Below are 23,381 nucleotides of genomic sequence, written 5' to 3' on the forward strand. Positions count from 1 at the left end.
CCCGGGGCGGGGGCGCAGCGGGGGGGGCCGGTCCCTTTCCGGGGCGGCGCGAAGGGTCCGGTCCGTGGCAGGGGGCGGCGGGCGCCGTCATTCGCCGCTCCGGGGGCGGCGGGCGCCCGGCTCATGCATATTCATGAGCGTGATGTCAGAGGGGGAGCACAGCGCGCGGTGACCGCCCGAGAGCGCCATTTCCTGGCGGCGGCGGCGGCGGCCGGCCCCGGAGGAGCGGCGGGGCGGCGTTGCGCGCCGGCAGGGGGAGAGCGCCCGGCGGCCCGGACCCGACCGACACCCGGCGCGGCCTCCCGCCGCTCGCCCCGGCCACAAGTTTGAGCGTCCCCACAGCCTCCCGGGGCAGCCCGGCGGCGGCGCGGGGCTGCTTCAGCCGGTGCCGCCCGGGCGGGCGGTGGGAGTCCCCCGCGGCAGCGGGAGCTGGGGGGAGGATGGTGGTGCGGGAGCGATGGAGCTGAAGCGGAGCATGGCGATCCCGCGGCTCCTCTTGCTGGGACTGTGGGCTGCGGCGCTCCGGGACGTCGCCGCCGCGGCAGGTGAGAGGGGCTGGCGGCCCGCCGGGACCGGGGACGGCGGGGAGGGGCGGCGGGGCACGGCTCCCGCCCCCGGGCCGGGACGGCACTGCCCCGCCGCCGGGCAGGCGCCGGCAGACCGCCGCGGGCGGCCGCGGGGCGGGCTCGGCCCGGTGTGGCGGCCGCGGGCAGCCACAGGTGGGGGCCGGGCCGGGCCCCCCGCCCCTCCGGCCGGGCCGGCTGCGGGCGCCCGGTGCCCGGCGGGGGGCCCGAGCCGCGCGGCGCGCTGCCAGCCCGGGCCGGCCGAGCCCCGCCGCCCCGCGGGTGCCGGGCAGCGCCCCGCCGGGGGGAGCCGGGCGGCAGCGCGCTCCGGGGCGCCGTGTGCCGGCCGTGCCCCCCCGCCGGTTTCGGCCCCGGGCCGGCGGGGCGCGGCGGTGGCGGGGGTCGCGCCCGCAGCCGGGGGGTCGCGCCCGGCCCGTGGCGGCCGTGAGCGGGCGCCTTCCTCCCCTGCGCGCCCGGACCGTGCTGCCGTCCTGGGGGGCAGAATCCTCGCGGGTGGCAAGTTTAAGAATGTGTGTCCCGTCCCGTCCCCCCCCCAGCAAACAGATAGGTGACAGATTGTGATAAGTGGTGTGTTCGTCTGCTGTCAGTTCTGTCTGACAACTGCTTGGTAAGAAATGTAATGCAATTCTATCTCCTAGCTATACATTTCAGCTCCTACAGCTCTCACAGGTAGGTTTGGAGGAACCTATTTGGAGGAGATGATTTCTTGCACTGGCAAGAATGTTATCGGATGAGAAATCGTGAGTGGGAGAGTAGGAGGGGGAATAGGTGGGAATTAAAAATCCGTACTGGCCTCCTGTGTGCTTCTTCCTGATACCTGCAGGAAGAGATGCTGCAGCTCAAACCAGACTTTTGTCAAAGACCCGTGGATCTATAAAAATTCCCCGCTCTATAGTTCTTTATTTCAGCTGATCTCAATGGAGGGATTACACTCGGGCAATGTGGAGAATTAGAATTCAGCCTGAACGCTCGTACTGTGTGTTAATTTCCTACATCATTAATTCGCATGGGAGCTGAAAACCATAAAGGGTCTCTAACAACGCCTCTTTGTTTAATTTGTGGCTAACTCTTGCAGCAGGACAGTCTGAGGGAAGCTGAGTAGTTTGCTTTTCCATGAAGGCACCTGGAATGAAGTGTCTTTCAGGCTGTGCGTGCGTTCAGCAGCCTGGCTACATCAGTTTTCTCTAACGCAGAGAGAGCTGCTGTGCAGCTTTTGTGTTTTCTGCCAGTATGGTGAGTGGTGGAAGGGAGGATGCTCTCTGACATGCACTGGAACCTGTCATTTGTGTTACAGATGAGTTAAGTTATGCAAGGTTTGATCATCCTCACCCAAGGTGATTAAATCCTTAGCCCAGCAGGCGAGCTGTAGCAACTGAACTAAAGGGATCATCTTACCAGTTTTCCAGTGCTCTCTGTGAATTTGCTAAATTAATAACAGCAGATAGAAGGGCAAAAGACAGTGTGGGAAACCAGCTGTTAACAGGCTGGGGGATCTCATTAAGGAAAGCAATAAAGTCCTTCTGGCTGTGTTCTGGGATTACTACCGGACTGCTGGCACTCTGCCGGGTACCGGCTGCCAGAGGCAGAGCACTGACTGGTCCTGTGGCGTTGGGTCCCCCTTCTTCCAGCTGTTACAGCTGTGCTGCACGCCCCGCTGCTGCTCTGCCCTGGGAGATGGTGCCCACGAACCAGGGTGGCGGTTCGGCAAGAAGGGAGGTGGCACATGAGAAATCTTGGTATTTGATCACTGGTAAGGGTGTAACTAGAGTTCGAGACAACAGGGCTGCTTACTTAGCAGCACTCTGGGTTTCACAAGCGGTGTTTTTCTGCCTGGCTGTGCAGGCTAGCAAGGCATCCTGCGGGAAGCTGACCAGCCGGGGAAATGGGTGAAGTTGTAACATACTGTGATACCTAGCCAGGCTAGAGTGGTGGAGTCATATTTTTTCTGAATGATGTGGAGGCCACTGACGGGGCGTAATATTGAACTAGGCTAGACCTGTTCTGGTCTCTGTCCTGTGCCGCTGCATAGGAAGTGGTCGCTCTCCCTAACAGAACTAGCTTTATGTTTATTTTCCACCTTCCTGCTTTCCCACAGTCTCCTTTGATCCCCTGGTTCCTCCTTTACATGCCTTTCTTTTCTTACTTAAATGCACTTACATAGTTGGCTTCTGTGTTTTCTCATGGTAACACATTCCATATATTCGCTTCTGCTTGAGGGAAACACTCCCCATCCACCCACGCATGTAACAGCGCTCCGGGCCAAATTCTGATCGCTTCTGTGTCAGTGTAAACTCGAGCAGCTCCACCAACTGGGGCACTGCTGCTTTGGGGTTGCCACTGTATAGCTCTGGGTACAACCTGGTCCTTTGGCTGGACTGAAGGGTCAGGGAGGCTCATTTGAGCGCACACCCACATCGCACAACAGAAATATCTGTTCTGTAAACAGTTCCGCTCCTCGGCGGGGTGTGCTGTGGAAAAGGCTTTGCTTTCATGGGTTTTGCAAATTGCAGAGAAGCTTTCTGTAATGCAGAGGAGCCATGTACGCTGAATAATGAGACATAACTGATTCTTTCTCATATCCCAGCTCTTTATAAATGCATACAATGGAGCAAGCCTGATGATTTCTTAGCAGCGCAGGAACACCATAACTGAAATTCAAGCCTGGGGAAAAGAGGGAGGTGCGGTACCATGTTGAGCGAATGCGCTTAGCACCGCTGGATCACTGGCATGGCGAAGCTCCCGGCCTTTCTGCCTGGCTCTGCCTGGGCACTGCTCTGCAGAAGCTCACCCTGCTGTCACATGAATTGAAAAAAGCCCCGTGTACGCACTAAGCCACCACTCCTCTCCAGCAGTTGCGCTTTCGGTGCTTGCCTTTGACTATCGCTTAGCAGGCCCAGTAGAGCAGTGCTGAGACTAACAGACCCCTCTGCAGCGTGTGCTGGTAGGGTATGTAATTCCAGACCACCAACCTAGAGTAATTTGCTGTACTCCAACCCCCCTTCTTCTGGGGGTGGGGCGGAGTAGTATTTTTTTTTTAGGTATGAAATTTACAGGATCTCCAATCAAATTAAAGGTGTCCCAGGGTCAACCCGTGAAACTAAATTGCAGCCTCGAGGGAATGGAAGATCCCGAGATGTTGTGGATCAAGGACGGAGCAGTGGTGCAAAGCGTAGACCAGGTGTACATTCCAGTAGATGAAGAACACTGGATCGGCTTCCTCAGGTACAACAGATGCAGAGAAGGAAGAATATCGCGGAAACTATTGCACAGTTTTCTGCTGTCAGCTATATCTATGCGACTGCAGTGCCCTCAACAGTGCAGGGCCCTTAGGGCTGCAGCTCAGCGCGTGACAAGGGCATAACTGAGAGCAGAACTGAAGCCACTGAGGGCTGAGATTTTATGCACTAGAACCGTATCGGTTTCCTGACTACTGTGGTGACAGGTGCTTTGCTAATGCTTGTGATGCTTGAGATGTGACTTCAAGGTGAAAGGATGTTCTTGCCTTGTTTGTTCATCTTGTTCTGCCGTGCAGCAGGAAGACTAAGGTCTGACTTTTATATAAATAGGTTTTTCTCTCTCGTACTCATTCCGTTCTCTTACTCTCTCTCCTGAGCTGTCTGTCTGCCTGTAGGGTGAGGATTGTTTATCTGAAACGAGGACAACATCCCAGGACTACATCCCCTTCCTTTCTTTGGGGAGGAGTGTGTGTCACCTGAACCATCCCAGAGTCATTTTGCAGAGACTTCACCGATACATTTAGACTACCTGGTATCAGTCCTGCCCCGCTCAAGTGGTGCAAAAACTCCTCCGCAAAGCAGCTCTCTGTGCCTTTATTTCAGCAGCAGGGGATGTCAGCTAGTTCTGGGAGTACGGAGTTAAACAAGACCCAGAGTTCTGCTCTGGCTTTTCCTATGCACAGAGAGCTTGTGCAAGCAAACGTGCCATCACCGTGAGGGCTCAGAACTGTGACTGACTGAGAGTCACTCTTCCCTGAGCTCCAGCTTCGTCTCCTATTAGGTTTCTTGGACTGACATTGCACAGAGTCTCCAATTCCTGCAACTAAAAGTCTCTGTGCTAAAAGCTTGTCTGTAAGAAACATTTTGATGAGAGAAAAAAAAAAAATCTGTGTCCAGTAAAACTACTGTATAACATCGTTTTGTGGAAACTGTGTGTCTTGAAACGATACTATTTATTTCCCCACAGTTCCACTGGTTGACTCTCTTTGCCCCTCACGATCTCTCAGCCTGATCTTTCTCACCTCTTGTTTTCCTCCACTGAGAACTTTCTGCAGCACCAGGGCTAAGTTAGGGTGCTAAATCTAGATGTGTCCATATCTTTTTTTTTTTTCCTCCTTTTTCCTTTCTTCTCCTAAAGTGTTCATTTCTACCACCCACTGTGTGACTCTGCTGTGATCGCTGTGTTTCAGAACATGCGGCTGGATGGGCAGGACAGCTGATGCCATTTGAAGGTACAGCTCTGAAAATCAGGCTGTAGTGGGTCCATTCTGTGCATTTCAGCAAACACTCTCCCTGTTCTGTCTTCCTTCCTGAGACATTCTTCCCCTTCCCCACGGTGGGCTGCTAGCCTTAGAAAGGTGGGCATCAGAGATCTGCTGAGGGCCCCTGCATGGCAGCAGGCGCATGGCTGCACGTCCCGCGGTGGGCAGTCGACGTTTGTATGTTGACAGGCGCTCAGAGCCGCACTGGTGCCTTTGATAGCTGAGACCTTGTCGCTTTGGGACCAGATTCTGCCCTTACTCGCCATGCAGTGAGGACACCGCAGGTTTCCAGCGGTGGAGCAAGGTGCAGAATTTCTGCCCTGACTTGGAGGCCGACGACTCGAATGCTGCTCAGTCCCTGTGGCTGCCTTGCCCTGCTCAGATGCATGTTCTCAGAAGGGGAGCTGTTTCTGAGCCAGGGAGGACGCAGAAGAGTCTGCAGGGTGAAGTCCTGTGCTGGAGTAGGCTGGCGTGGCCCCTTGAAATCACCAGTCAGGAGGTCCAAAGACCTTTGCAGTGTGAGGCGGTCTTGGGATAAGAATGTCACTGAGCGCAGTCGAGGCGAGGGGGGGCCCTTTTCTGACCCACCTGCTCCTGTGTGAGGCTGTCACCAGCCCTGTCACCTAACCGAGGCCAAACAGCCGGGCTCCCCGGAGGATGGGGATTTGGAGTTTGCTGCCAAGCTGCCGCTCTTGAAGGCTAGCTAGAATCACAATTCAGAATCGAGATGACCAACCCTTTCCAATCCTCAAAGGACACAAATGACGGGTTTTCTGCAAGGACGTTTTGGAGGAAGGCTGGCTGCTCTGCTGAGGATTCCCTCCGCCCACTGTTAGAGGAGCCTTCCATCTCCGCTGTTCTGCCGTACGCTTTGTGCTGGCTGGCTGTTGCCCTCCTCCCCGGAGCTGGCTGTGTCTCAAGGGGTGTTTTCCATGCATCTGGTTTGCCAAACTCTGGAGGGTCCTTTGGGGCAAAAACATGCTTTATCCACGTAAAATATCGATATGGCTTTTGACTTTTTTCAGCTTGAAATCCGTCGAGCGGACAGATTCTGGGAAGTACTGGTGCCAGGTTGAGAACGGGGGGAAGAAGGAAGAATCACAGCAAGTGTGGCTCATAGTGGAAGGTAAGGAGGAGTAGTAGTGCCGATTTCCTTCCAGGGCTGACCCACCGACGTGCTCTAGGTGGAAGTGGTGAGAACAGATTGCTCCAGCAACAGGCTTCTTGGCTCTGAACCGTTGCTGCTAACTGCAGTGAGATGGCTGCAGGGCAGGAGTAAGAAATAGGAGAGTAGCTTCAAGGAAAGGAGCTGTCAGTTCGTGACCTTCTGTTTTTATTTTGGCATGTTAGGAAATGAGGTCCTTTCGTGCACACACGTTTCTTTCCAGCCCCTCAATCCACTGTTGCTTTCATCTCCAGGTAATTCAGAGAGTGATGGTATAGTTCAGGTTGAAAGGGATCCATGGGGATCCTCTGGTCCAACCCACTTTTCCAAGCAGTGTTGCAGCTTGGTTCTGTGTATCATCAGCCGAACGGGTCTTTGAGGGCAAGGTACAGCTTTAGCCCAGTTCTGAGTTTCGGGAGAAGCGCTGTACATCAGCGCTTCGTAGATGTGACTGTTCCATGTTGGCACTGTGTTGTCCAGTCTTGTCTGGTAAAGAATCACTTCTACATGGTTGCCCCCAGTTCGCCCAAGGCAAGTTGGGTTGGTGGCTTCTTGCTGTGTCTCTACTTCCATTTCCCTTGACCCATGATTGTGTTGGAACCTCAGAAGCTAGCCATCGTAGGACGGCTTAACTTTTAGTGAGGAAGATGACAGGAACAGGACATTTGCAGCAAGAAGTGGCTTTTTGGATGTAAGCGGTAACATTTTGGACCAGAGCTGAATCGACAGTCTTAAAGGGGGGGAGCAGGGAGGGTGTCATGGGAGGTAGCGCGGTCTGGGTGTTTTACAGCAAAGGTCTCATGCAGAGCCACAGAAACGTTCGTAGCAGTTCTCACAGGAAGAGGAATGCTTACCTGCTGCCTTCCACAAATCCCGGGCTCTTGTCCACCCATATTTTCAGATGCAGTTTCGACTGGAGAGTATGGTTTACAGCTTGACATGCTCTCTGTTGTGCAGCGTTGCCGCTTCTATTCCAGTTACTGCAGCCCGCTCCAGAGGTGGCTGCCTTTGCCCGGTGGGTGCGTTAGGAGCGGTTGGGTAGCTCCATCTGAAACACCAAGGCAAAAAATATCAGTGTCACAAAAAAACACTGCAGCTAGGGGAGGGAGAGTGTTGAGAGTAAAGGCCAAAGCTTACAGTGGGAGCACAAGCTAAAAAAATGCAACTAATCACCTTTGTGAGAAAAGCGAGTGTGGGAGAAGCTGGTTAAACTTGAACCGAGCATCTACTCGTGTGGAATGAGAGTTGGTGGAAAAAATTTAAAAAATAACAGGTAGTGATGAGGGGTGGGGTTTTAAAAATCTGTCAGCTGCTAGGATAAGAAAATGCCAGGGAATGCAAAAGGCTATCAGTCCCACCGTCACAGTTACCTCTATACGGGTTTCTTCCCTGGGCATGCCAGCTTTGTCTGGAAGTGGTTGCCGTACTGGTAACAACTGTTGTTCTCTTTGGCAGAGAGAGGATCTTTATTCTGGTCACTTGTAGCCTTCAGTAGGGGCTGACGCCCTTCAGTGTGCCACACAAACCAAGTGTGGGCTACTGGTGATCTAACTTAAAATGAGCTGGAGTGGATTTCTGTGCAGTCTAGTATCTGCCTGGAGATCCACTTAGGTAGTTCATATCAGGCAGAGTTTGTAGTGGTGATACTGGAACTATCTTTGTAATACAGCTGAAATGTTTGATCCTATGAAATGCTCCTCAGAATTTATAAAACCAAAACGATTTTCAAAGTGTTTCCTGGTTTAGAAACTAGACGCTGGCCTTACCAAGAACGTGATAGCATTTGGTGCCTGGAGAGGTAATCCAAGGCATGCTGTGGAGTGGGACCATCTGAAAAATAAGGATTATATTTCTTACAGAACTTTCCTTCTGAAATTGCAGCTCTGACTGTGTGGCTGTTCCCAGTAGCCCCTGTTGTAGCTACAGTCTACAGCCTAAGCCACAGCCGTATGGACATGTGCCCCTGAATTAACGCTGTCTAAAAAGTGAGCTGCAGGAAAAAAAAAAATCGGCGCTGTCAATTGGATGCCGGCTTGGAACAGGGAATAGACAGACTCATTTCCTTGCTGCTTTGCCACTGATTTTCCTGGCTGTTGGCTGCTCAGTGCCTCCATGGTGCATCTGTGGCAGGGGGGTGCTGGCACTCAACCCCTTGTACCAGGAACTGGGGGCTAAATGTGTCGCAGGCAGCGAGGTACCCAGGTGTTGTATGTACAGGGCCAGCGCAAGTTCACCCTGCGCTGGGTGAGTCAGCCGCACTCCCTTAACTATGGGAGTTTTTAATTGTGGTCCTGTCTGATCTGGTTAGCTACGCCCGAAGTGGGAAAACCTGCCGAGCTGGGCCAGATGCTCCGGAAAGGCTACCTTGGGTGCCACGGCGGAGGGACAGCAGGCAGGGGTCCCGCTCATCGGCAGAAGAAATGGTGGTGTTTTCCCTTCTAGTCTTCCCTGGAGAAGGAGGGCAAAGCAGGTGGGGGTGTCACAGCTAGTACCTGGAAAGTTTACTCACCCTTATTGTTAATGTGTGACTGCAGTAAAAAATGAGTATGTAAGCAAGAATGAGTAGTGAATTATGATGACTGATACAGCTGTCCTGAGCATTAGCCTTGGCACAGATAGGCACCATCATTCCTGAAAGAGAGCTATTTTTAGACCTGTTGCAGTTCTTGTTAATTTACTTGCCGCTGTGGCAAGAAGGCAGGGAATGTGTGAAGGAGCTGCCACCCGAAAGGCACAAACATGGATGGGGTGGTCAGCAAAAGGCCGAGACCAGCACTTCCAGCTGGAGTGCCCGGGAAGCGTCAAGCATCAGGCTTCTGAATCCCTGTTTAGGCACCTACTTAAGTGCCTGCTGTTGGAGGTGCTCAGCATCTGCCCCGCCAGCTGGGGCTCTCGTCCCTGGCCGGGGACAGCCACTGTGCTTTAGGGATGTCAATGCACGGCGTTGTCGGTTCCTCTGTGTCTGTGAGGCAGCAGATCGACAGTTTCCAGAACATGCTTTCTCCAGCTGAGAATCCCTCGTTTTGGTGTAGGCGCAGTTGGTAGCGGCTGTGCTTGAGGCCCAAAGTTTTGAGTGTAAAAGGGAACTCGGCATCTCTCTAGGCCTCCAGCTCCTCCACCAGCCAACAGAAGCATGTGCTGGCTTTTTTCTTTTTTTTCTTTTTTTTTTTTTTTGTGTGAATTTTGCGTTACGGTTTGGAGCACTGAAACCACAAGAGTTTTGGCATTGTCCGTAAGAGGAACCACATCTCTTGGATGTGTGGCGTTATCCTCGGGTCTCGCCACTTAGCGATGCCCCGAGGCGGTAAGTGTCACAGCTGCGTTTTGCTCCCTGTGGGCTTGATCTGAAGCCTGTTGTGCCAAGCAGGAGTTGTTCCGCAGTGGGGAACAGGTAGTTACCGAAAGAGCTGTGTCTGTGGATAGCCTTCAGCTCTGAAACACATTACCCCCAAGTCCAAGGCAGCCTGGTTCTCGTGGTGACGGAGCGTGCTGGAAGGTGGCTCCAGTCAATTAAGCTGTGGAGAGAGCACTGTAAATGATCCCAGCCTCGCACCGGGGGGGATCCTTTCCTCATTCCTGGGCTTGTTACAGCTGCTGGTTCAACACATTCACAAGCTGCAGTTTATAATGCATGGCAAGAAGCACCTGCAGCAGGATTAGGTGTCTTTTAAAGTGGTGTCTGCCACCGCTGAAGTTATTGACTGTTGCCTCTTTAAACTCCAGTCTCTCCAGCTGAAAAATTGAGCAGGTACTGCTGCTAAAAGCTACTACATAGGGGAGTCTTGGAGGAGACTCGGTGGAAGAGGTTTTTCAAAGGCATTTTGGGAAGCAAGCAGTCTTTTCTGACTTCTTCTAAGCGGGAGTGCATAGACATTCATGCCCTGAGGCAATCCAGCATACCTGAACCTTGGTTCTTGTGAAGGGCTTAGAGGGAGTCGGGTTAGGCACAGGGGCAGAGGGCAGATGGGTGTCCAGTGTTGGGCACTGGTATTAGTGGAAATAAAGAAGAGATGGAAGGAGTCTCTCCAGTTATTATCACTTGTCTGTTGCTTTTCTAGGTGTGCCCTACTTTACTGTGGAACCTGAGGATGTGTCCGTGTCCCCTAATGCCCCATTTCATATGGCCTGTGCTGCTGTTGGTCCCCCTGAACCAGTGACAATTGTCTGGTGGATGGGAGACTCTAGAGTGGGGCTTCCAGACATCTCCCCCTCCATCTTAAATGTGTCAGGTAAGGCTGCTGCCAACGCAGGGGATCGCTTTGAGCATCAGAAGAGGAGAGCGCTCTTCTGATTGTGCCAAGTAATGCTGGGTAGCCACGTAGTGTGCGAATGGTATTTGGCTGTACACGGAGGGCTGAGAGACCACGACCACGTACAAACCAGATCATCTTGAGGGGTGATAGTTGCTGTGTATTTTCTGCTGGCTTGAGGCATGCAGGCTCTTACAGAGCTTGGGTGGGGCTGGCACTGCAGTAAAGATGCTGCTGGAGAGGTGATGCATTGGGTGCCTCTTTTGGTCCACCTCGTGAAGGGCGTTCATGATTTTACTAAGTGACTCTGGTGACAGTTTGGCTTGGAAATCTCCAGGGATTCACATGTTACAGATGCCAAATCCTCCTTCTGTGCACAGCCATGGCACACGCTGCTTGCCGCTCTCTTGCCTCCCTGCTCTGCCATCTCTTCTTGTAGGCTTGCTGAATGCTCTTATCATTGAAACGTGACCACCTCATGTAATCGTTTGACACTAGTTCTGGAGTGGTTGTGTTGGTGCTGCGGTCGGCTGGTTGGTACCCTCAGAGACCAAGGCTGGCCGCAGAGCGGGCCCTGGGTGCGTGGCGGCAAGGCTGCCTTCTCCAGCAGCGTCAGCCGAGGAACGTGGGAGCCAGCCCGTGGTCAGGGCTCTCCGCAGCCCAATTCCAGGGAAGGGTGGTGTGTACCTGTCAGGACCTGACCACAGCTGTTCTTGTAGTTACCTCCTAAAGGTAACTTTATTCTAGTTAGTTGTCCAACAGCTTTGTGTTACTTCTTCTCTTTGCTGCTGTGTTATTATTCTCGGCAGCCCTGAGCCAAAGTTGAACTAGCTATTTAGAAAGAAGTGGTTTTACGACTTCAGTCATCTCAGGGGCCTCTTCATCAGCGTTAGTACTGTTACACCCAGGGGGGAGTTTCTGCCTGTATGTCTGTGGCCGTCCTTTGAGCTATCCACTTCTATTCAGCCTTCGCTTAGAACCTAATGTACACGCGAATCAAAACCTGGTTTGTGATTGGCAATGGTTTTATCATCCGCTCCCTCTCTTAAGCTGTTCCAAGCTGGAAGTGAAAACTGCTCCCTTACGATATAATCTGCCTGTTGAAATGGAAACTGCAAAGATTGATAGTCGGGAGGGGAAAGACAATAAAACCAGTAAGTCTTCCTTCCTCCCTCCACTGAACTCCTCCCACAGTGCCTCATGAAACCTCTGTCACTGTGGGGCAGTGGCATGGAGGCCTGAAGAAGGGCATCTGCTCCTTGTGATTCTCTACATGAATTGTTGTTACGTATATATATTTTGTCACCAGCACCTTCCTTTGCCCCTTTCAGTGTTTTTTGGAAGGTCCCTTGGGCATATCTTGTCTTTGCAATGGGAAAAATGTAGCAGGACACAAACTGCATGGTCAAATTGCCAAAACAGATAAAAAAAGACAGTTGGTAAGAAAACAAGCAATGCTAGCTAAAGGAAGTACCAAACTGGGAAGAAAATAATAATAAAGTGCTGGCCAGAAAGCAAACACTTATAAGGATCAGCAAGCAGTTGGTTTGGTAAAAGGCAGGTTGTATTTGGAAAGCGGTGCTGGCAGTGCTGCTAGAGAACAAGGAGATCTTGGTTTGTGGTGTGTTTTGTGTTTTCCTCAGGGCAGGGCTGTGTTTGGTTCTCTCTTTGGGACGTGCCTACCACGTCAGGTGCTGTTCTGCTCTGCTGCCTGGCCTTCAGCCTGCTGGCAGCATTTTCCTCTGGTTCACTGGGGTGAGTGGAAGAAGCTGAAATACTTTGCTCTTTCATTTTCCTAGCAGTCCCTCCTCCCCTCCACTGCACCTTCTTTGCAATGCCGCTAATCTCAGGCTTGGGAGATGAATCAAAGGGCAAACGGAGACGCTGTGCAAGCTGCTCCACGCAGCTCTGAAATCTTTTTCCCTCCTAAACCATATGCCCACAGTGTGCCAGTCCTTAAGTTTTCACAGAGCCCTGTAAGGCAACTGGGGGCCAAGGCAAATGAAAACTTATCTCCAGGTGAAAACACTTCTCCAGACAGCTATGCAAATCTGTCTCAATTCTGATTAATTAGCAATTCCTATATGCACCTTGGAGCAGCCGGACATCAGTATGATGCCATGTTGAGGCCCTGTGGGATGGATGGATTCTCACAGAAGATAGGGAGCGTAATCCTCACTTGTGTCACCCCTGGAAAGTGCCTCAGTGCTGATGCAGTAGCATTATGCTTTGGCTTGTTTTGTGCATCTTCAAAAGTTGGATGCCAGGTGAGGGACGAGTGGGCATTAGCTTGACATCAGCAGCATCTGGTTGGAAGCTCACCTGGGCTTGTAGCCCAGTTAGAAGATGGCTGTTGCTCAGGTGCGAGCTGAGGTCCAGAGCGCTGGGCACTGTGTAAGCTCATGGTTCAGCACCATCCTTGCTCCAAAGATGCTCACCAGAATGTGAGAAGTGGACATCTACTAACTGAGCACCGCGAGCTGCTGTTCTGCCAGATGCATCCTTCTTTTCCAGTGCTTTTTGAAGCTCCTGTGGAAGCCCTTTTACATTGCCATGCTCTCTCCATTAAAAATGTGTTTAGCACGTTAATTATATTGAAATCCATGTGTCTTTGACTGGCACCCAGCTCAGCCCTCCAAGTGCCTGTGCAGCTTGAGTTGGATGTCACACATAATTGAGATGCTGCTGAAGGTTGAAGCTGGATTACATAGCTGTTTGTGTTTCCTTTCCTTTTCTTGGCTGATCTCCAGGTATTAATCAAAGCACAGTTTTCTCCTGCGAAGCTCACAACGTAAAGGGATTGTCTTCATCTCGGACAGCTACTGTTCAAATTAAAGGTGAGAGAGTGCAAGAGAATGGGGCCTGGGGCTTGCTCTCTGGGGAGGGAAGGCAGGGCTGCTTCGTGCAAGGGCTGGCTGGAAGGTGTCAGTGGCCAGCACTGGCCGGCACTCCCGCAGCCGCAGCAGGGCTCTGTGCTTTGGCAGCAGGTGCCACGGGCCCGGGCAGGTGGCAATAAACCACAGCTGATCCACGGCTGGAAATGCCAAGTCAAGGAAAACAGTTTTTCCTTGAAAAAAAGAGTCAGAGCAGTCAAACTGTGAGAGATGAAGCTGGACAGAAATCTGTAGCTGGGGTGATCTGTCCTTTGTGGAGATAGATGGGTCTTGTTAGAGCTGAAGAAAGGCAAGGAAGGAGATCACCAGTGGCCAGTAAAGTCTGCTCATCTAGGCTGCTTTTATGGATTTTTTTTTTTTATTTTTAATTCCTTGCCCTTGAAAAACTCATTCAAAACAATTTGCATGACTAGTTGCCACTTGGAAGTCCCTAAGCTGATGTCATGTTTCCTCTGTTCCTCCAGGTGACTGAAAGAGGGATAATGAGAGCAATCAGCTCTTCTCCTCCTCTTCATGTTGAGATGCTTCTGCATTTGAATTTTTAGTCGTGCTTTAATGTGCATTAAATGACATGATTATCAGTTCCAGGAGAGGCATGTCACAAAAATCATTTGTTCCAAGTGGTAGCTTATTGCTCAGTGCAAATAAGAGCCAGCATTTGTGTCAGTGTCAGAACTCACAGTTGTATTAGCTAACATTCATTACAGGATAGCTTAAAATCCAGCTGTAGATCTACTGCTCTTACAGTGTGTTTTTCTTCAGGATGTTGTGGTTACTGCTATGCCAAGAATGCAGTATGCTAAGCTAGTAAGATTTATAACTTAATTTAAAAACGTTTGGAGTTGTTGCTTTAAGGGCTTGTCTACACAGGGGAATTACTTATTGTGGAATATATCTTCTATGGATATTTTTATCCTGGGATAGAATTTAATTCGCAAAGCTATTCTGCTTTAAAAAAAATCTCATCAAGCCATAATTTGAAATAACATTTAGCATAAACAAGCTTTTTTCTTTTTTTAATGTTAACAGAGATTTTTTTTTTTTTTTTTTTTTTAACCATTAGTAAGACGATGGGGTAAAGGCCTCCGAATTCTCACACTTCCCAGCAATTACATTTAGCTGACAGTGCTCCATGGGGGTCAGTCACCAGCTCGTGAATCCACACAACCCGTTCGGGAGGGATGTATTGCCGTCACACACCTGTGTGCACACACACGTAGCTTTCAGAGCTAAGGAAGAGCAAGCCGAAGTGATTCGGCAAGTGTTACACCAGTACATGGCACGTCTTAGAGGTAAAAAACAGGTTTTAAATAGCAAGTCCAGTGCTGTAGTTGTGAAAGTTCTAACTCTAATACCTCAAAGATACATCTAGAAGAGTAGTTATAAATGCAGGGAAGTGATGAGGCTGTTACGAAGAGCAGAAGTTTTGAAGCTCTGGTGCAGCCCCTGTTGAAATCAAAGCAAGATCCTAACAAGGGCATCGGCAGGAGCAGGCCCAGATAAGGTTTATCGAGTCCTTGATCCTGTGAACATGTAGGCTTCTACGAGGTTACTCGTGGGAGTAGTTGTCTGTAAATGCATGATGGGGGCCTTTCTCTCTCACACAGATCCGCCTGCTAATGAGGGCTCTTAAGTCTTTATACAATTTATTAAACGATTTGTTTCTTCTGTGTTTTTTCCAGAGGCAAATATTTTTGCTAGGACATTTACGCACTGTTAACATTTCTTCCTATTTGCTGCTGCTGTTGTTCATTATCTATTCTCTGTAGTGCCCACAATGTGCTGGGTGTACTCCAAGCAGAAAATTACTGTTATTGTAGCCCGCAGTCCCCAGCCGAGCACAAAGCCCCCTTGTTCCAGGCACTCCACCAGGACGGAGGAAGCTAACTCTCATGCTGCTAACACCCAGGGTCCTGTTTTCAGCCTGGCTTTGCTCCCCTTCACGTGTGTGGCTAAGGCTAAGGCTTTTAGGGTCGGGTCCCGCGTTTCAGGGCACAACCAGGAACGGCCACCCATGGTGTTTTCCCGGCGGGTGGTGGGGCAGCGTGCCTGGCCCCTGCACAGGCCGCAGGGCTCGGGACGGGGCAGCGAGCCGGCCCTCCTCGGCGGCTCTGGGCCTTGCAGAGTGGGTGCATCAGCAGCCGATTCCTCTGGCTGCGGGCAAGGCTGTGCCGCCTCCGGTCTCGCCGTTCAGCGTTGGAAATTGCATGTTGCTAAACCCAAAAGTTAACGAGTGTGTTTACAAAAGGCTTAAGGGCAATGTTGCAGTGATACCCAAGTAAACAGTGAGAGCAAGCTTTTGTTCCCCCCCAAAGAGCTTACAAATCTAAAGAGCCAACATCATAAGGGAGAGAAACCAAGACACAGGGAAGTCATAAGTTAACTCACGAAGACCTTTCACTGAAAGGCAAAGGACTTTTTGCCCATCTTCCATCCCAGACCCTTGCTCTGCTGCCCCGCCTCCCACCCACGCACAGCGTTCTTATCCAGGTGGCCACCCCCTGCCCTGGGTCCTGCTAACTAGTTAACCAGGCAACAGTTAAGCCTTTAGAGTGGGGCTGATCTGTGGCACCATCGGTTCTCTGCCCCATCCTCTGCTCTAGGCCCTCTGTAGAGACCTGGGAGCAGGCTCCAGTCTCTGCCTTATTCCTGCCAGGTGGCCCTGTGGAGATGCTGAAGGCAGTATCCTGGTTGTCCTCGGTGCAGTCAGGGACAAAGGTGCTCTCCAGCAGAGTAGAAGGTGCAGCCGGAGAACTGTGGTTTACCATTACTTTTCCACTGGATGCAGCTCCAGACAGGCGGAAAGTTCGATCTGTAGCCAGAGCCTTGTCCTGAGGACCACTGGGTTTTTGAGAGAGGACTCCTGAGGGTACCATTTGTTGAGATGCTGCAGGAAAAGCATTACTTGCGGCAGCAGTGCAGGCTTTTTTTAAACTGAGCAAAAGGCCTGGGGAGAGGTTGGTATTCCTGAAGCTGATAATTTTTTCAGGAGTGAGGTCCCTAGATAAAAAACAGTCTCAGGAGTGACAAAGAGGTGGTGGGGAGTGTCTCGGGAAGAATAGGAAGTAACTGTGTGGAATTACAGTGGGAGGAAAAGAGAAGGCAAAGGGAAGCATTGAGGTTCCTGAAAGGAAGCTGAAGAGCTCAGGGTAATGTGACAACGTACTAGAGGCTGATGCAGTGTGGAGGTGTCTGGTCAGAGCAAGAGCTGGGGGGCTGCTCTGTGGTGGTGGGAAGCACAAACAACTGATTCAATCCCCCATATGGGAATCCGGGTTTTGTTCCTGGCTCTGCCCTTAACTGGTATCAGCCACGTAACAGGCGCTCTCTCTGCCTCGAATTGCCCCTCTGTAAAACAGTGCCTTCTGAGTTTATTCATCCCAAGCCCAAAGGAGACCCAGTTTTCAGTCCCAGCTCCATCCCAGGGTGTTTCAGGAGGAGTCTGTAATGGCATGAAGCTGTCTGCTGCAAATCCAGCTGCAGGGAATTCAGGTCACTACAGGAAACCACCCTTCGACTGATGCTGGCAGAGCTTGTTTCAGGGACTGGACTGAGAGCCAGGGGAGGGATTTTAAGGCCTTGAAGTGGCTCACAGTACAGGTCCACAGGCAATCGTGGGCCCAAGGCTGGGTCCTGCATTGCAATGGAGGGGGCAGGGGAGAGGGCTGAGTAGCGAAGGTGTAAACACCACTTGTTGGCATTGCTATCAGAGAGATCAAGTGCTGCCTGTACACATCAAGCAGGTATGCTGGACTATTAAAGAATGCATGCCAATAGCTTGTTCAATGTTAAAATAATAGTTTCATTCACAACAGTCAGGGACACTTTCTAAAGATACGATATTGTACTGGTTTTGTTAGTGATTTCATTGCATAATTTCTAGCCTCGAGCCTCTGCCTACCATTTCCATGTGAATACCTGCTCAGCTCTGTGTATACTGAAAGGTCTCTTTGTTTCCTTTGTAGCCATGCCTCTCCAGCCTCTCAATGTAACTGTAAGCCAAGTCACCAGCAGCAATGCCAGCGTGGTCTGGGTGCCAGGATTTGATGGCCGCGCACCCCTCCATTCCTGCACTCTTCAGGTATGGCCCCTCTGGATTGCCCCTGCCCTGCACGAAGAACGGGACTCCTCTGAGCCACGATATTGCTTGGGCCATCTTTTCCTCTCCTAACCGCTTTGTAGCAGTGTTTGAATTTTTATTCCACAGTTTTAAAACATGGAGACTTACCAGGATGCAACTCAGGGCATATATAGGTGCCAAAGAGCAGGGCATGTTGTTTTGAGCATCAAGTGTCCAGCTGAGAATTTGAGACTGGCCCCATCCTCCCTCCTGGTGGGTTATAACATCAGTTACTCCGTGGCAGCTACTCCATGCAGTGCATACGAAGCGCACACCGCGCTGGGCAGTGCCCTGGAGCAGCTGCAGGGTGCTCACGCGTCCTGCTGGCACAGGGCCTGGCGCGCTGTGCTGCAGTGCCATGGGCTGTGGCTCCCGTGCCAGCCCAGCGCCGCACGCTGCGCTGCTGAGGAAGCACGGGGATCCCGACATTGCGATGAGCCCAAGGGATGTGCAACTTCCAAAGTGTAGGATGTGGTACGGGAGAGGTGGGAATGATGAAGGCAGGAGACAAATGGGGCTTTTCGATGCAGTCAGGCCTATTTGCATGTTTCAGAGTAATTTTAAGCCCTGCCTCTAAATCTTCATTGGTTTTCCATTGTCAAAGGTGAATTCTGCCCAGAAAATCAAGGGTGATAATTTCCTTTAGCTTTACCAGGTGCTGTGTACTAAGCATCTCTGAAAAATCGGACTGCTTCTTTAGGTTCCTGGGAGCAACAGTACACGTGCAGCTGCAGGCAGTTAGCTCCTAGCATTGCACACTTAGCACTAAAATCAGATCCAACAGCTGGTAACCAGGTGTCAAAAAGAAATGGTGATTCCTGAAGCAGGCTGTGCAAACACAGCTAGGCACATTCCCCATGGATTTATCTGCTAGGTGGGAATACTGGGCCTCTGTGCTTTCCCTACCTGATTACAGCAGCAGCGTGAGCTGGGGTGGAATTTCTATTGCCAGCTATGTAGAGGAGGATTATAAACACAAAAAAAAAAGGTATGCTGGAAGCCGCCTAGCTAATTTACTGGCAGCCCTTCCTTTGTCTGGGGAGGAAAGCAGTGATTTTATGCTCTGATGTTTGTTCCCTTTCATAAGTGAAAGAAACCATCATCTTGTTGTAACTCACTGGCAGAAGGAATGCCTGAATCCTGGCCCCGGTCTCGGGTTTGTTGCTGCTTCTGTTCTCGTTCGCAGTAGAAAATGGTTTTCTTCCCCTGTTTCACAACCGAGTTATCTGCAGTTGGAACAGCCTATTCTCTGTGGCTTGCATGCTGTGATGCTAATCACCCCGGGTTCTGAGTGCCCCTCGCTTTGGCAGGGGCAGGGGGGGGATGGGATGTGTGGAAAGGAGGCTGAAGCCAGCAGCTCAGTTTCTGCCCGCTCAGCGGTCTCTCACCCTTTTTCTAAGCCTTTTCTGTGCTGGGTGGGGAGGATGAAGTTGCTGCGTTCGGACCAGGGAGCAGGGTGACTTGGCAGGTTCATACCTTCCGCTGGCAGAAAGCCGTGCTCCCCGTCCCCCACCCGGAGAGATGCTGGGAGCGACATGGACCCACGTTTCCGCGTGAAAACGCACATGCGCTCAGATCCCCGCAATTGCGCTTCTGCTCGGAGCCCCCCGGAAAGCAAAGGGGGGCTGGAACCTGGCGCTGGGGAATTGCAGCCGGTGCCTGAGAGAGCAGCATGCTGGCGGGGGCAGGTTGCTCCTGGGGACAGCTCGGGGTGGGGGGAGCAGGTTGCTCCTGCGGACGGGGCAGGGGCGTGCTTGCTGATGCCAGCGTAAGCCACGCTCCAGGCCACGAAGGGGGCAGATACAAGAGCACCGCCTGGGCAGACTGTTGAACAGAAACACATGTCAAACTGGCAGGGTTTTACACAGACCTCTGCTTGGTTTTTTCCCTGCTTTGGGTGACACTGGTAATGACAACAACATGCTTTTCTGTTAAGGAAACTTGATATTCCTCCCTTTTATTAGTCAAATAAATCAGTGGGCCAAAAGTGTGTGTGAAGGTGAGCAGAAGGGCAGGAAGGGATGGAGAAAATCTGCTGTATAAGGAATAGAAAGTCCGCGTGAGCACTTCACTTTTGTCAGCGCACCTTGCTCTTCCTCCCAGCTTTGCTGTTTCATACGCACTTGAGAAGAAAGGTGGGCTGAGCCTGGCAGCTATGCAGGGATTTCTGCTATTGTCAGTACAAAAGCAGGAGCACTGAACCTGTCTGTGCATTAAAAGCACACAGTGATGCCAGATTTAAATTAACATTAATGTTGCGTGAAAGTTCAGATTTGGGGGAAAAAAAAAAAAAAGAAGGGTTGCAGGAGTGGTAAAAAGTTTCTTTTCAGTTTAATTTGAAACAGCTTAGTTGAACCAAGACAGCAGTATCTACCATATCTTTAATCCACTATAAAACTGAAAATATACAGACTTCTGAAAAAGCAGTTGAGGAAAAGGTGACACTAGGCGACAGGGAGGCTGATCTACCAATTTTCATTGCCCAAATTTAGACAAGCCTCGGAAGCCAGCCGCTAGCACTCAAAGCAGCACGCACGTTTAGTTTTCTTTAAAGAAACTGATAACTGACTATAGAATTTGTGACATAGGTAAGAAAAAGTTTAAAATATGGAATGAAACTTTCAGCTGGTGGAAAATTGCTGTACTGCTAGAGTTAGCAGAGTGATCTCACTTAAACCAAATAAAAGCATGGCTCATAGTTCTTAGTTTGACAACTCCCTTTTTGGTATTTAAAATACCACTGCTACCATATCTATTCTCAAATGTTCCTTAACTAACAGTGAAATGGATTCTTACCCTATTGACCTGTTAGTTACATAGCTTATGGTCACAGTTGTCTCTGTTTCGCTCCTGGCACAGGTGGCCGAGTCCCCAGATGGCCAGGAGGTCTCTACTGAAGTCACCCCGGTGCCACCCTTTGCCTATGGCGTGCAAGGTCTGAAGCATTCCACCAACTACAGCGTTCGTGTGCAGTGCAGCAACGAGATGGGCAGCTCCCCTTTCACCGACAGGGTTTATTTCCAGACCCTGGAGCTTGGTAAGCAAACAACAGGAAAAAGACAAAACCAGGAAAACAGTTCTGAATCTGGAAAAGAGACGATGCTAAAATTCATGGGACGACTCCTTGCTAATTCTGTTTTCCTTGTCTTCCTGCACAGAGTGATTGTGTTCTGTCCTCTGCTTTCAGCTCCAAGCAGCACCCCGCAAAATATCCATGTTATCCAAACAGATCCTGGTCTGATTTTGGAGTGGGAAGGTGTGGCTCCAGATGTGCTAAAAGAAAATGTCCTGGGATACAGGCTGGAGTGGATCCAGGATAATGTAACTCAGGTAACAACAGATCGAGAGGCGAGCTGAGCCATTGGGCGCAGCACTGGAGAATGTTCATATTACATTTTCTAGGTGGTGGTGTCCCCTTAGCTGTAGCAGGGGACTAGGTTGCTGGCATTGCTTTTGTGTAAATAGATCTATTCTGATTTGCAAGAGCTCCGTATTTGGCCTCAAACTTTAGGCCCGTTTCTCCCTTCCTGGCCTATTCAGATCTCCTTCACTTGAATGTACATTGCAGACAGGCCAGTTCTCTGCTGTTCTTGTACGACAAGGACAATGGGGAGAGTTCGGCTTGTCTCTGCCTCTCCCTGGTGCAGTCCCGAGGGCAGCGCAGGCAGTGCAGGATCTGGCCTTTCTGCTGGGGCTGGGGCTGGGGCTGGCTTTCCCGATCCCAGCCAGCAAAGGGGTATTTAACAAGCGAATGAGTTGTATGGGAAATCACACAGAAGGAAGGTTGCGGATTCTCTTATTTCATTTATGATGTGTTGGGAGTTGAAAGGACCCTGTCGGGGTGGAAGGCCTTTCTTTTGTTCTTCAGCACCGACCTTTCCCAGGTATCTATCTGCCTTTGAAGTCCACAGCATTTCTTACGGTTTCTCACTTCTTAATATGTATTTAGCCAGTGCTTATTAACTATGAACAAGCCTGTAATAATAGGCAGCTTGAGGGAGAGAGAGTTATTTCCTTTTTTTGCGTGACCCATTTCATACTAGGTCAGCGCCATTGGCTTCAAATGGCAATATTTTGAGCTCCCATTGAATTGACATTTTGTCAGTGGTGGCAGCCAAATCTTCACGGGTTTACTGCAAATGATGTGCATGAAGAAGATCCACAAAATCAGTGAAAATATGTTGGCCTTGCCATCCTAAGCGAAAATTGGCCGTGAAATTCAGAAGCCATTTGGGATTTAGTCAACAAGCTAAAGGAGGCAGACTCCTCCCTTGGACTAAAAGTGTTGTGCTTTGCAGTATGTTCGCGTATCTTTGTGCTTAAACCACAAGAAGGAGGTGTAACTTTTAATAGCAGAAAGAAAACGATTTCTATAGCAACTTTCACGGAAGGACCTCGAAGGAGGAAATCATTAAATGTCTTCCCTACACCCTGGGAAACTATGAGGAATTTTTGACATGAGAGACCCCAGATGACAGCCCCAGTTAGTGGCAAAACCGAGACTAGGACCCAGGAGTCACAACTCCCAGCGCTTGTTACAGCACCAGTGAAGTACCCAGTAATTTTGGTTTAATTTTAAAGGCAAAGTTTTAGCCTAGATTCGTTTCAAGACGTCTTACGGTTTGTTGCCGTTTGCTCTCAGGGGGAGATGATCGTACAGGATACAAAAGCTAATCTCACGACGTGGAATCCTCTCAAGGACTTGATCATCAGGGTGTGTGTGCTGAACTCTGCAGGATGCGGTCCCTGGAGTGACCTCTTCCTGCTTGAAGCCCAGGAGGTCATGGGTGAGTGTCCACTGCCATCCCTTCCCTCCCTTGGGGGAAAGACCAGCAGGTCCGGGACTCCTGTTTCTCTCTGACTCCTCTCAGTGCTTACAGCTGACGGAGCCACTTGGCTTTATACAACAGCACACTTCATCAAGCAGGGTAGAAATTAAATAATATTTAAAGAGCTGGTATAAACAAACCAGCTTCTGGCCACTACTGTGTCTTTTTTAATGGGATTGTGCCGTGCTTAGTGCAGAGGCAGGGCGAGGGGAGACACAATAGAAAAGGTGCAAACAAAGGTTTGAAATCCTACATTTAGACTTAAGCTGCAGATATTTACAACAGTAAATGTGACAGAAAACTCCTCTAACAGGTTCTCTTCTTTGATTTAATGTGAAGCCATTCCTGACTAGTTTCCGTCGAGCCTGATTTAAACCCTGGCCACATGGGGGTTTGTAATGGTTTTACTGAATGTGTTTACTATAAAACAGTTTAGCTTTCCACGGAAAAGCTGAGCTGCTGGTAGGAGAGGGCGGTGATGGTACAGAAGCCGTACCGTGAGTCTGGGCCATGTGGAAGGTTTGCTGGGGCAGAGAACACGCACGCGTGGAACGCACTGCCGGGTTTGCTTCCCGCTGGTGTTCCACAGTGAGTGGGAAATGGGAGCTGGGCCCTGGAGGAGGGCAGGGCGTGACATGGGGAGAGCGGCAGAAGGGAGAGAGGAATGATGCTTGCGAAGGGAACGGTAACACAACTAAGAGGAAAGTGTTCCAAATGGAAATACGGATTGGTGATAAAGCATCAGTGAGGTGCGATCATGCTAAAATCCCACAGTCTCCTGAGGTTTGGCACCCAGCACCTGTGGTAGGACAAGACAGCGATCTGTAATCTGTGATGCTGCCCCCCCCCCTGCTGCTTTCTTCCCACTCCACATGTCTTTTGAGGAATCACACGGACATTGATCTCTCCTGATCCTTCCGCACTTAGGTATGGCAGGGGGAACCGGGAGTGGGGCTCCCAGGCAAGCAGGAGGTGGGGGGTGGGGGTGGTGGGGGCAGGGTAACCGGGAGAGAACTGTAGCCCTGCTTTGCAGTAGCGCTG

At 50.8% G+C, this 23,381-nt stretch overlaps 1 protein-coding gene across 3 annotated transcripts in view; it reads left to right on the forward strand.

Moving 5' to 3' along the window:
• Window positions 1-192: 192 nt before the first annotated feature.
• The window catches only part of TYRO3 (TYRO3 protein tyrosine kinase), a 42,289-nt gene continuing 19,100 nt past the window's right edge, over window positions 193-23,381 (forward strand). Inside the window, exons 1-9 of one of the 3 annotated variants that reach the window (XM_037395316.1) lie at window positions 193-545; window positions 3,623-3,806; window positions 6,108-6,208; window positions 10,306-10,476; window positions 13,248-13,334; window positions 17,357-17,472; window positions 20,371-20,548; window positions 20,699-20,841; window positions 22,154-22,298. In XM_037395316.1, coding sequence (XP_037251213.1) covers window positions 458-545; window positions 3,623-3,806; window positions 6,108-6,208; window positions 10,306-10,476; window positions 13,248-13,334; window positions 17,357-17,472; window positions 20,371-20,548; window positions 20,699-20,841; window positions 22,154-22,298 — 1,213 coding nt within the window. In that variant the 5' untranslated portion in view covers window positions 193-457. The remainder of the gene's footprint in view (window positions 546-3,622; window positions 3,807-6,107; window positions 6,209-10,305; window positions 10,477-13,247; window positions 13,335-17,356; window positions 17,473-20,370; window positions 20,549-20,698; window positions 20,842-22,153; window positions 22,299-23,381) is intronic. The other 2 variants (XM_037395317.1, XM_037395318.1) reach the window with 2 other exon arrangements.

Source organism: Falco rusticolus, chromosome 7 (genome assembly GCF_015220075.1).
Source record: "Falco rusticolus isolate bFalRus1 chromosome 7, bFalRus1.pri, whole genome shotgun sequence".
Lineage (NCBI taxonomy): Eukaryota > Metazoa > Chordata > Aves > Falconiformes > Falconidae > Falco > Falco rusticolus.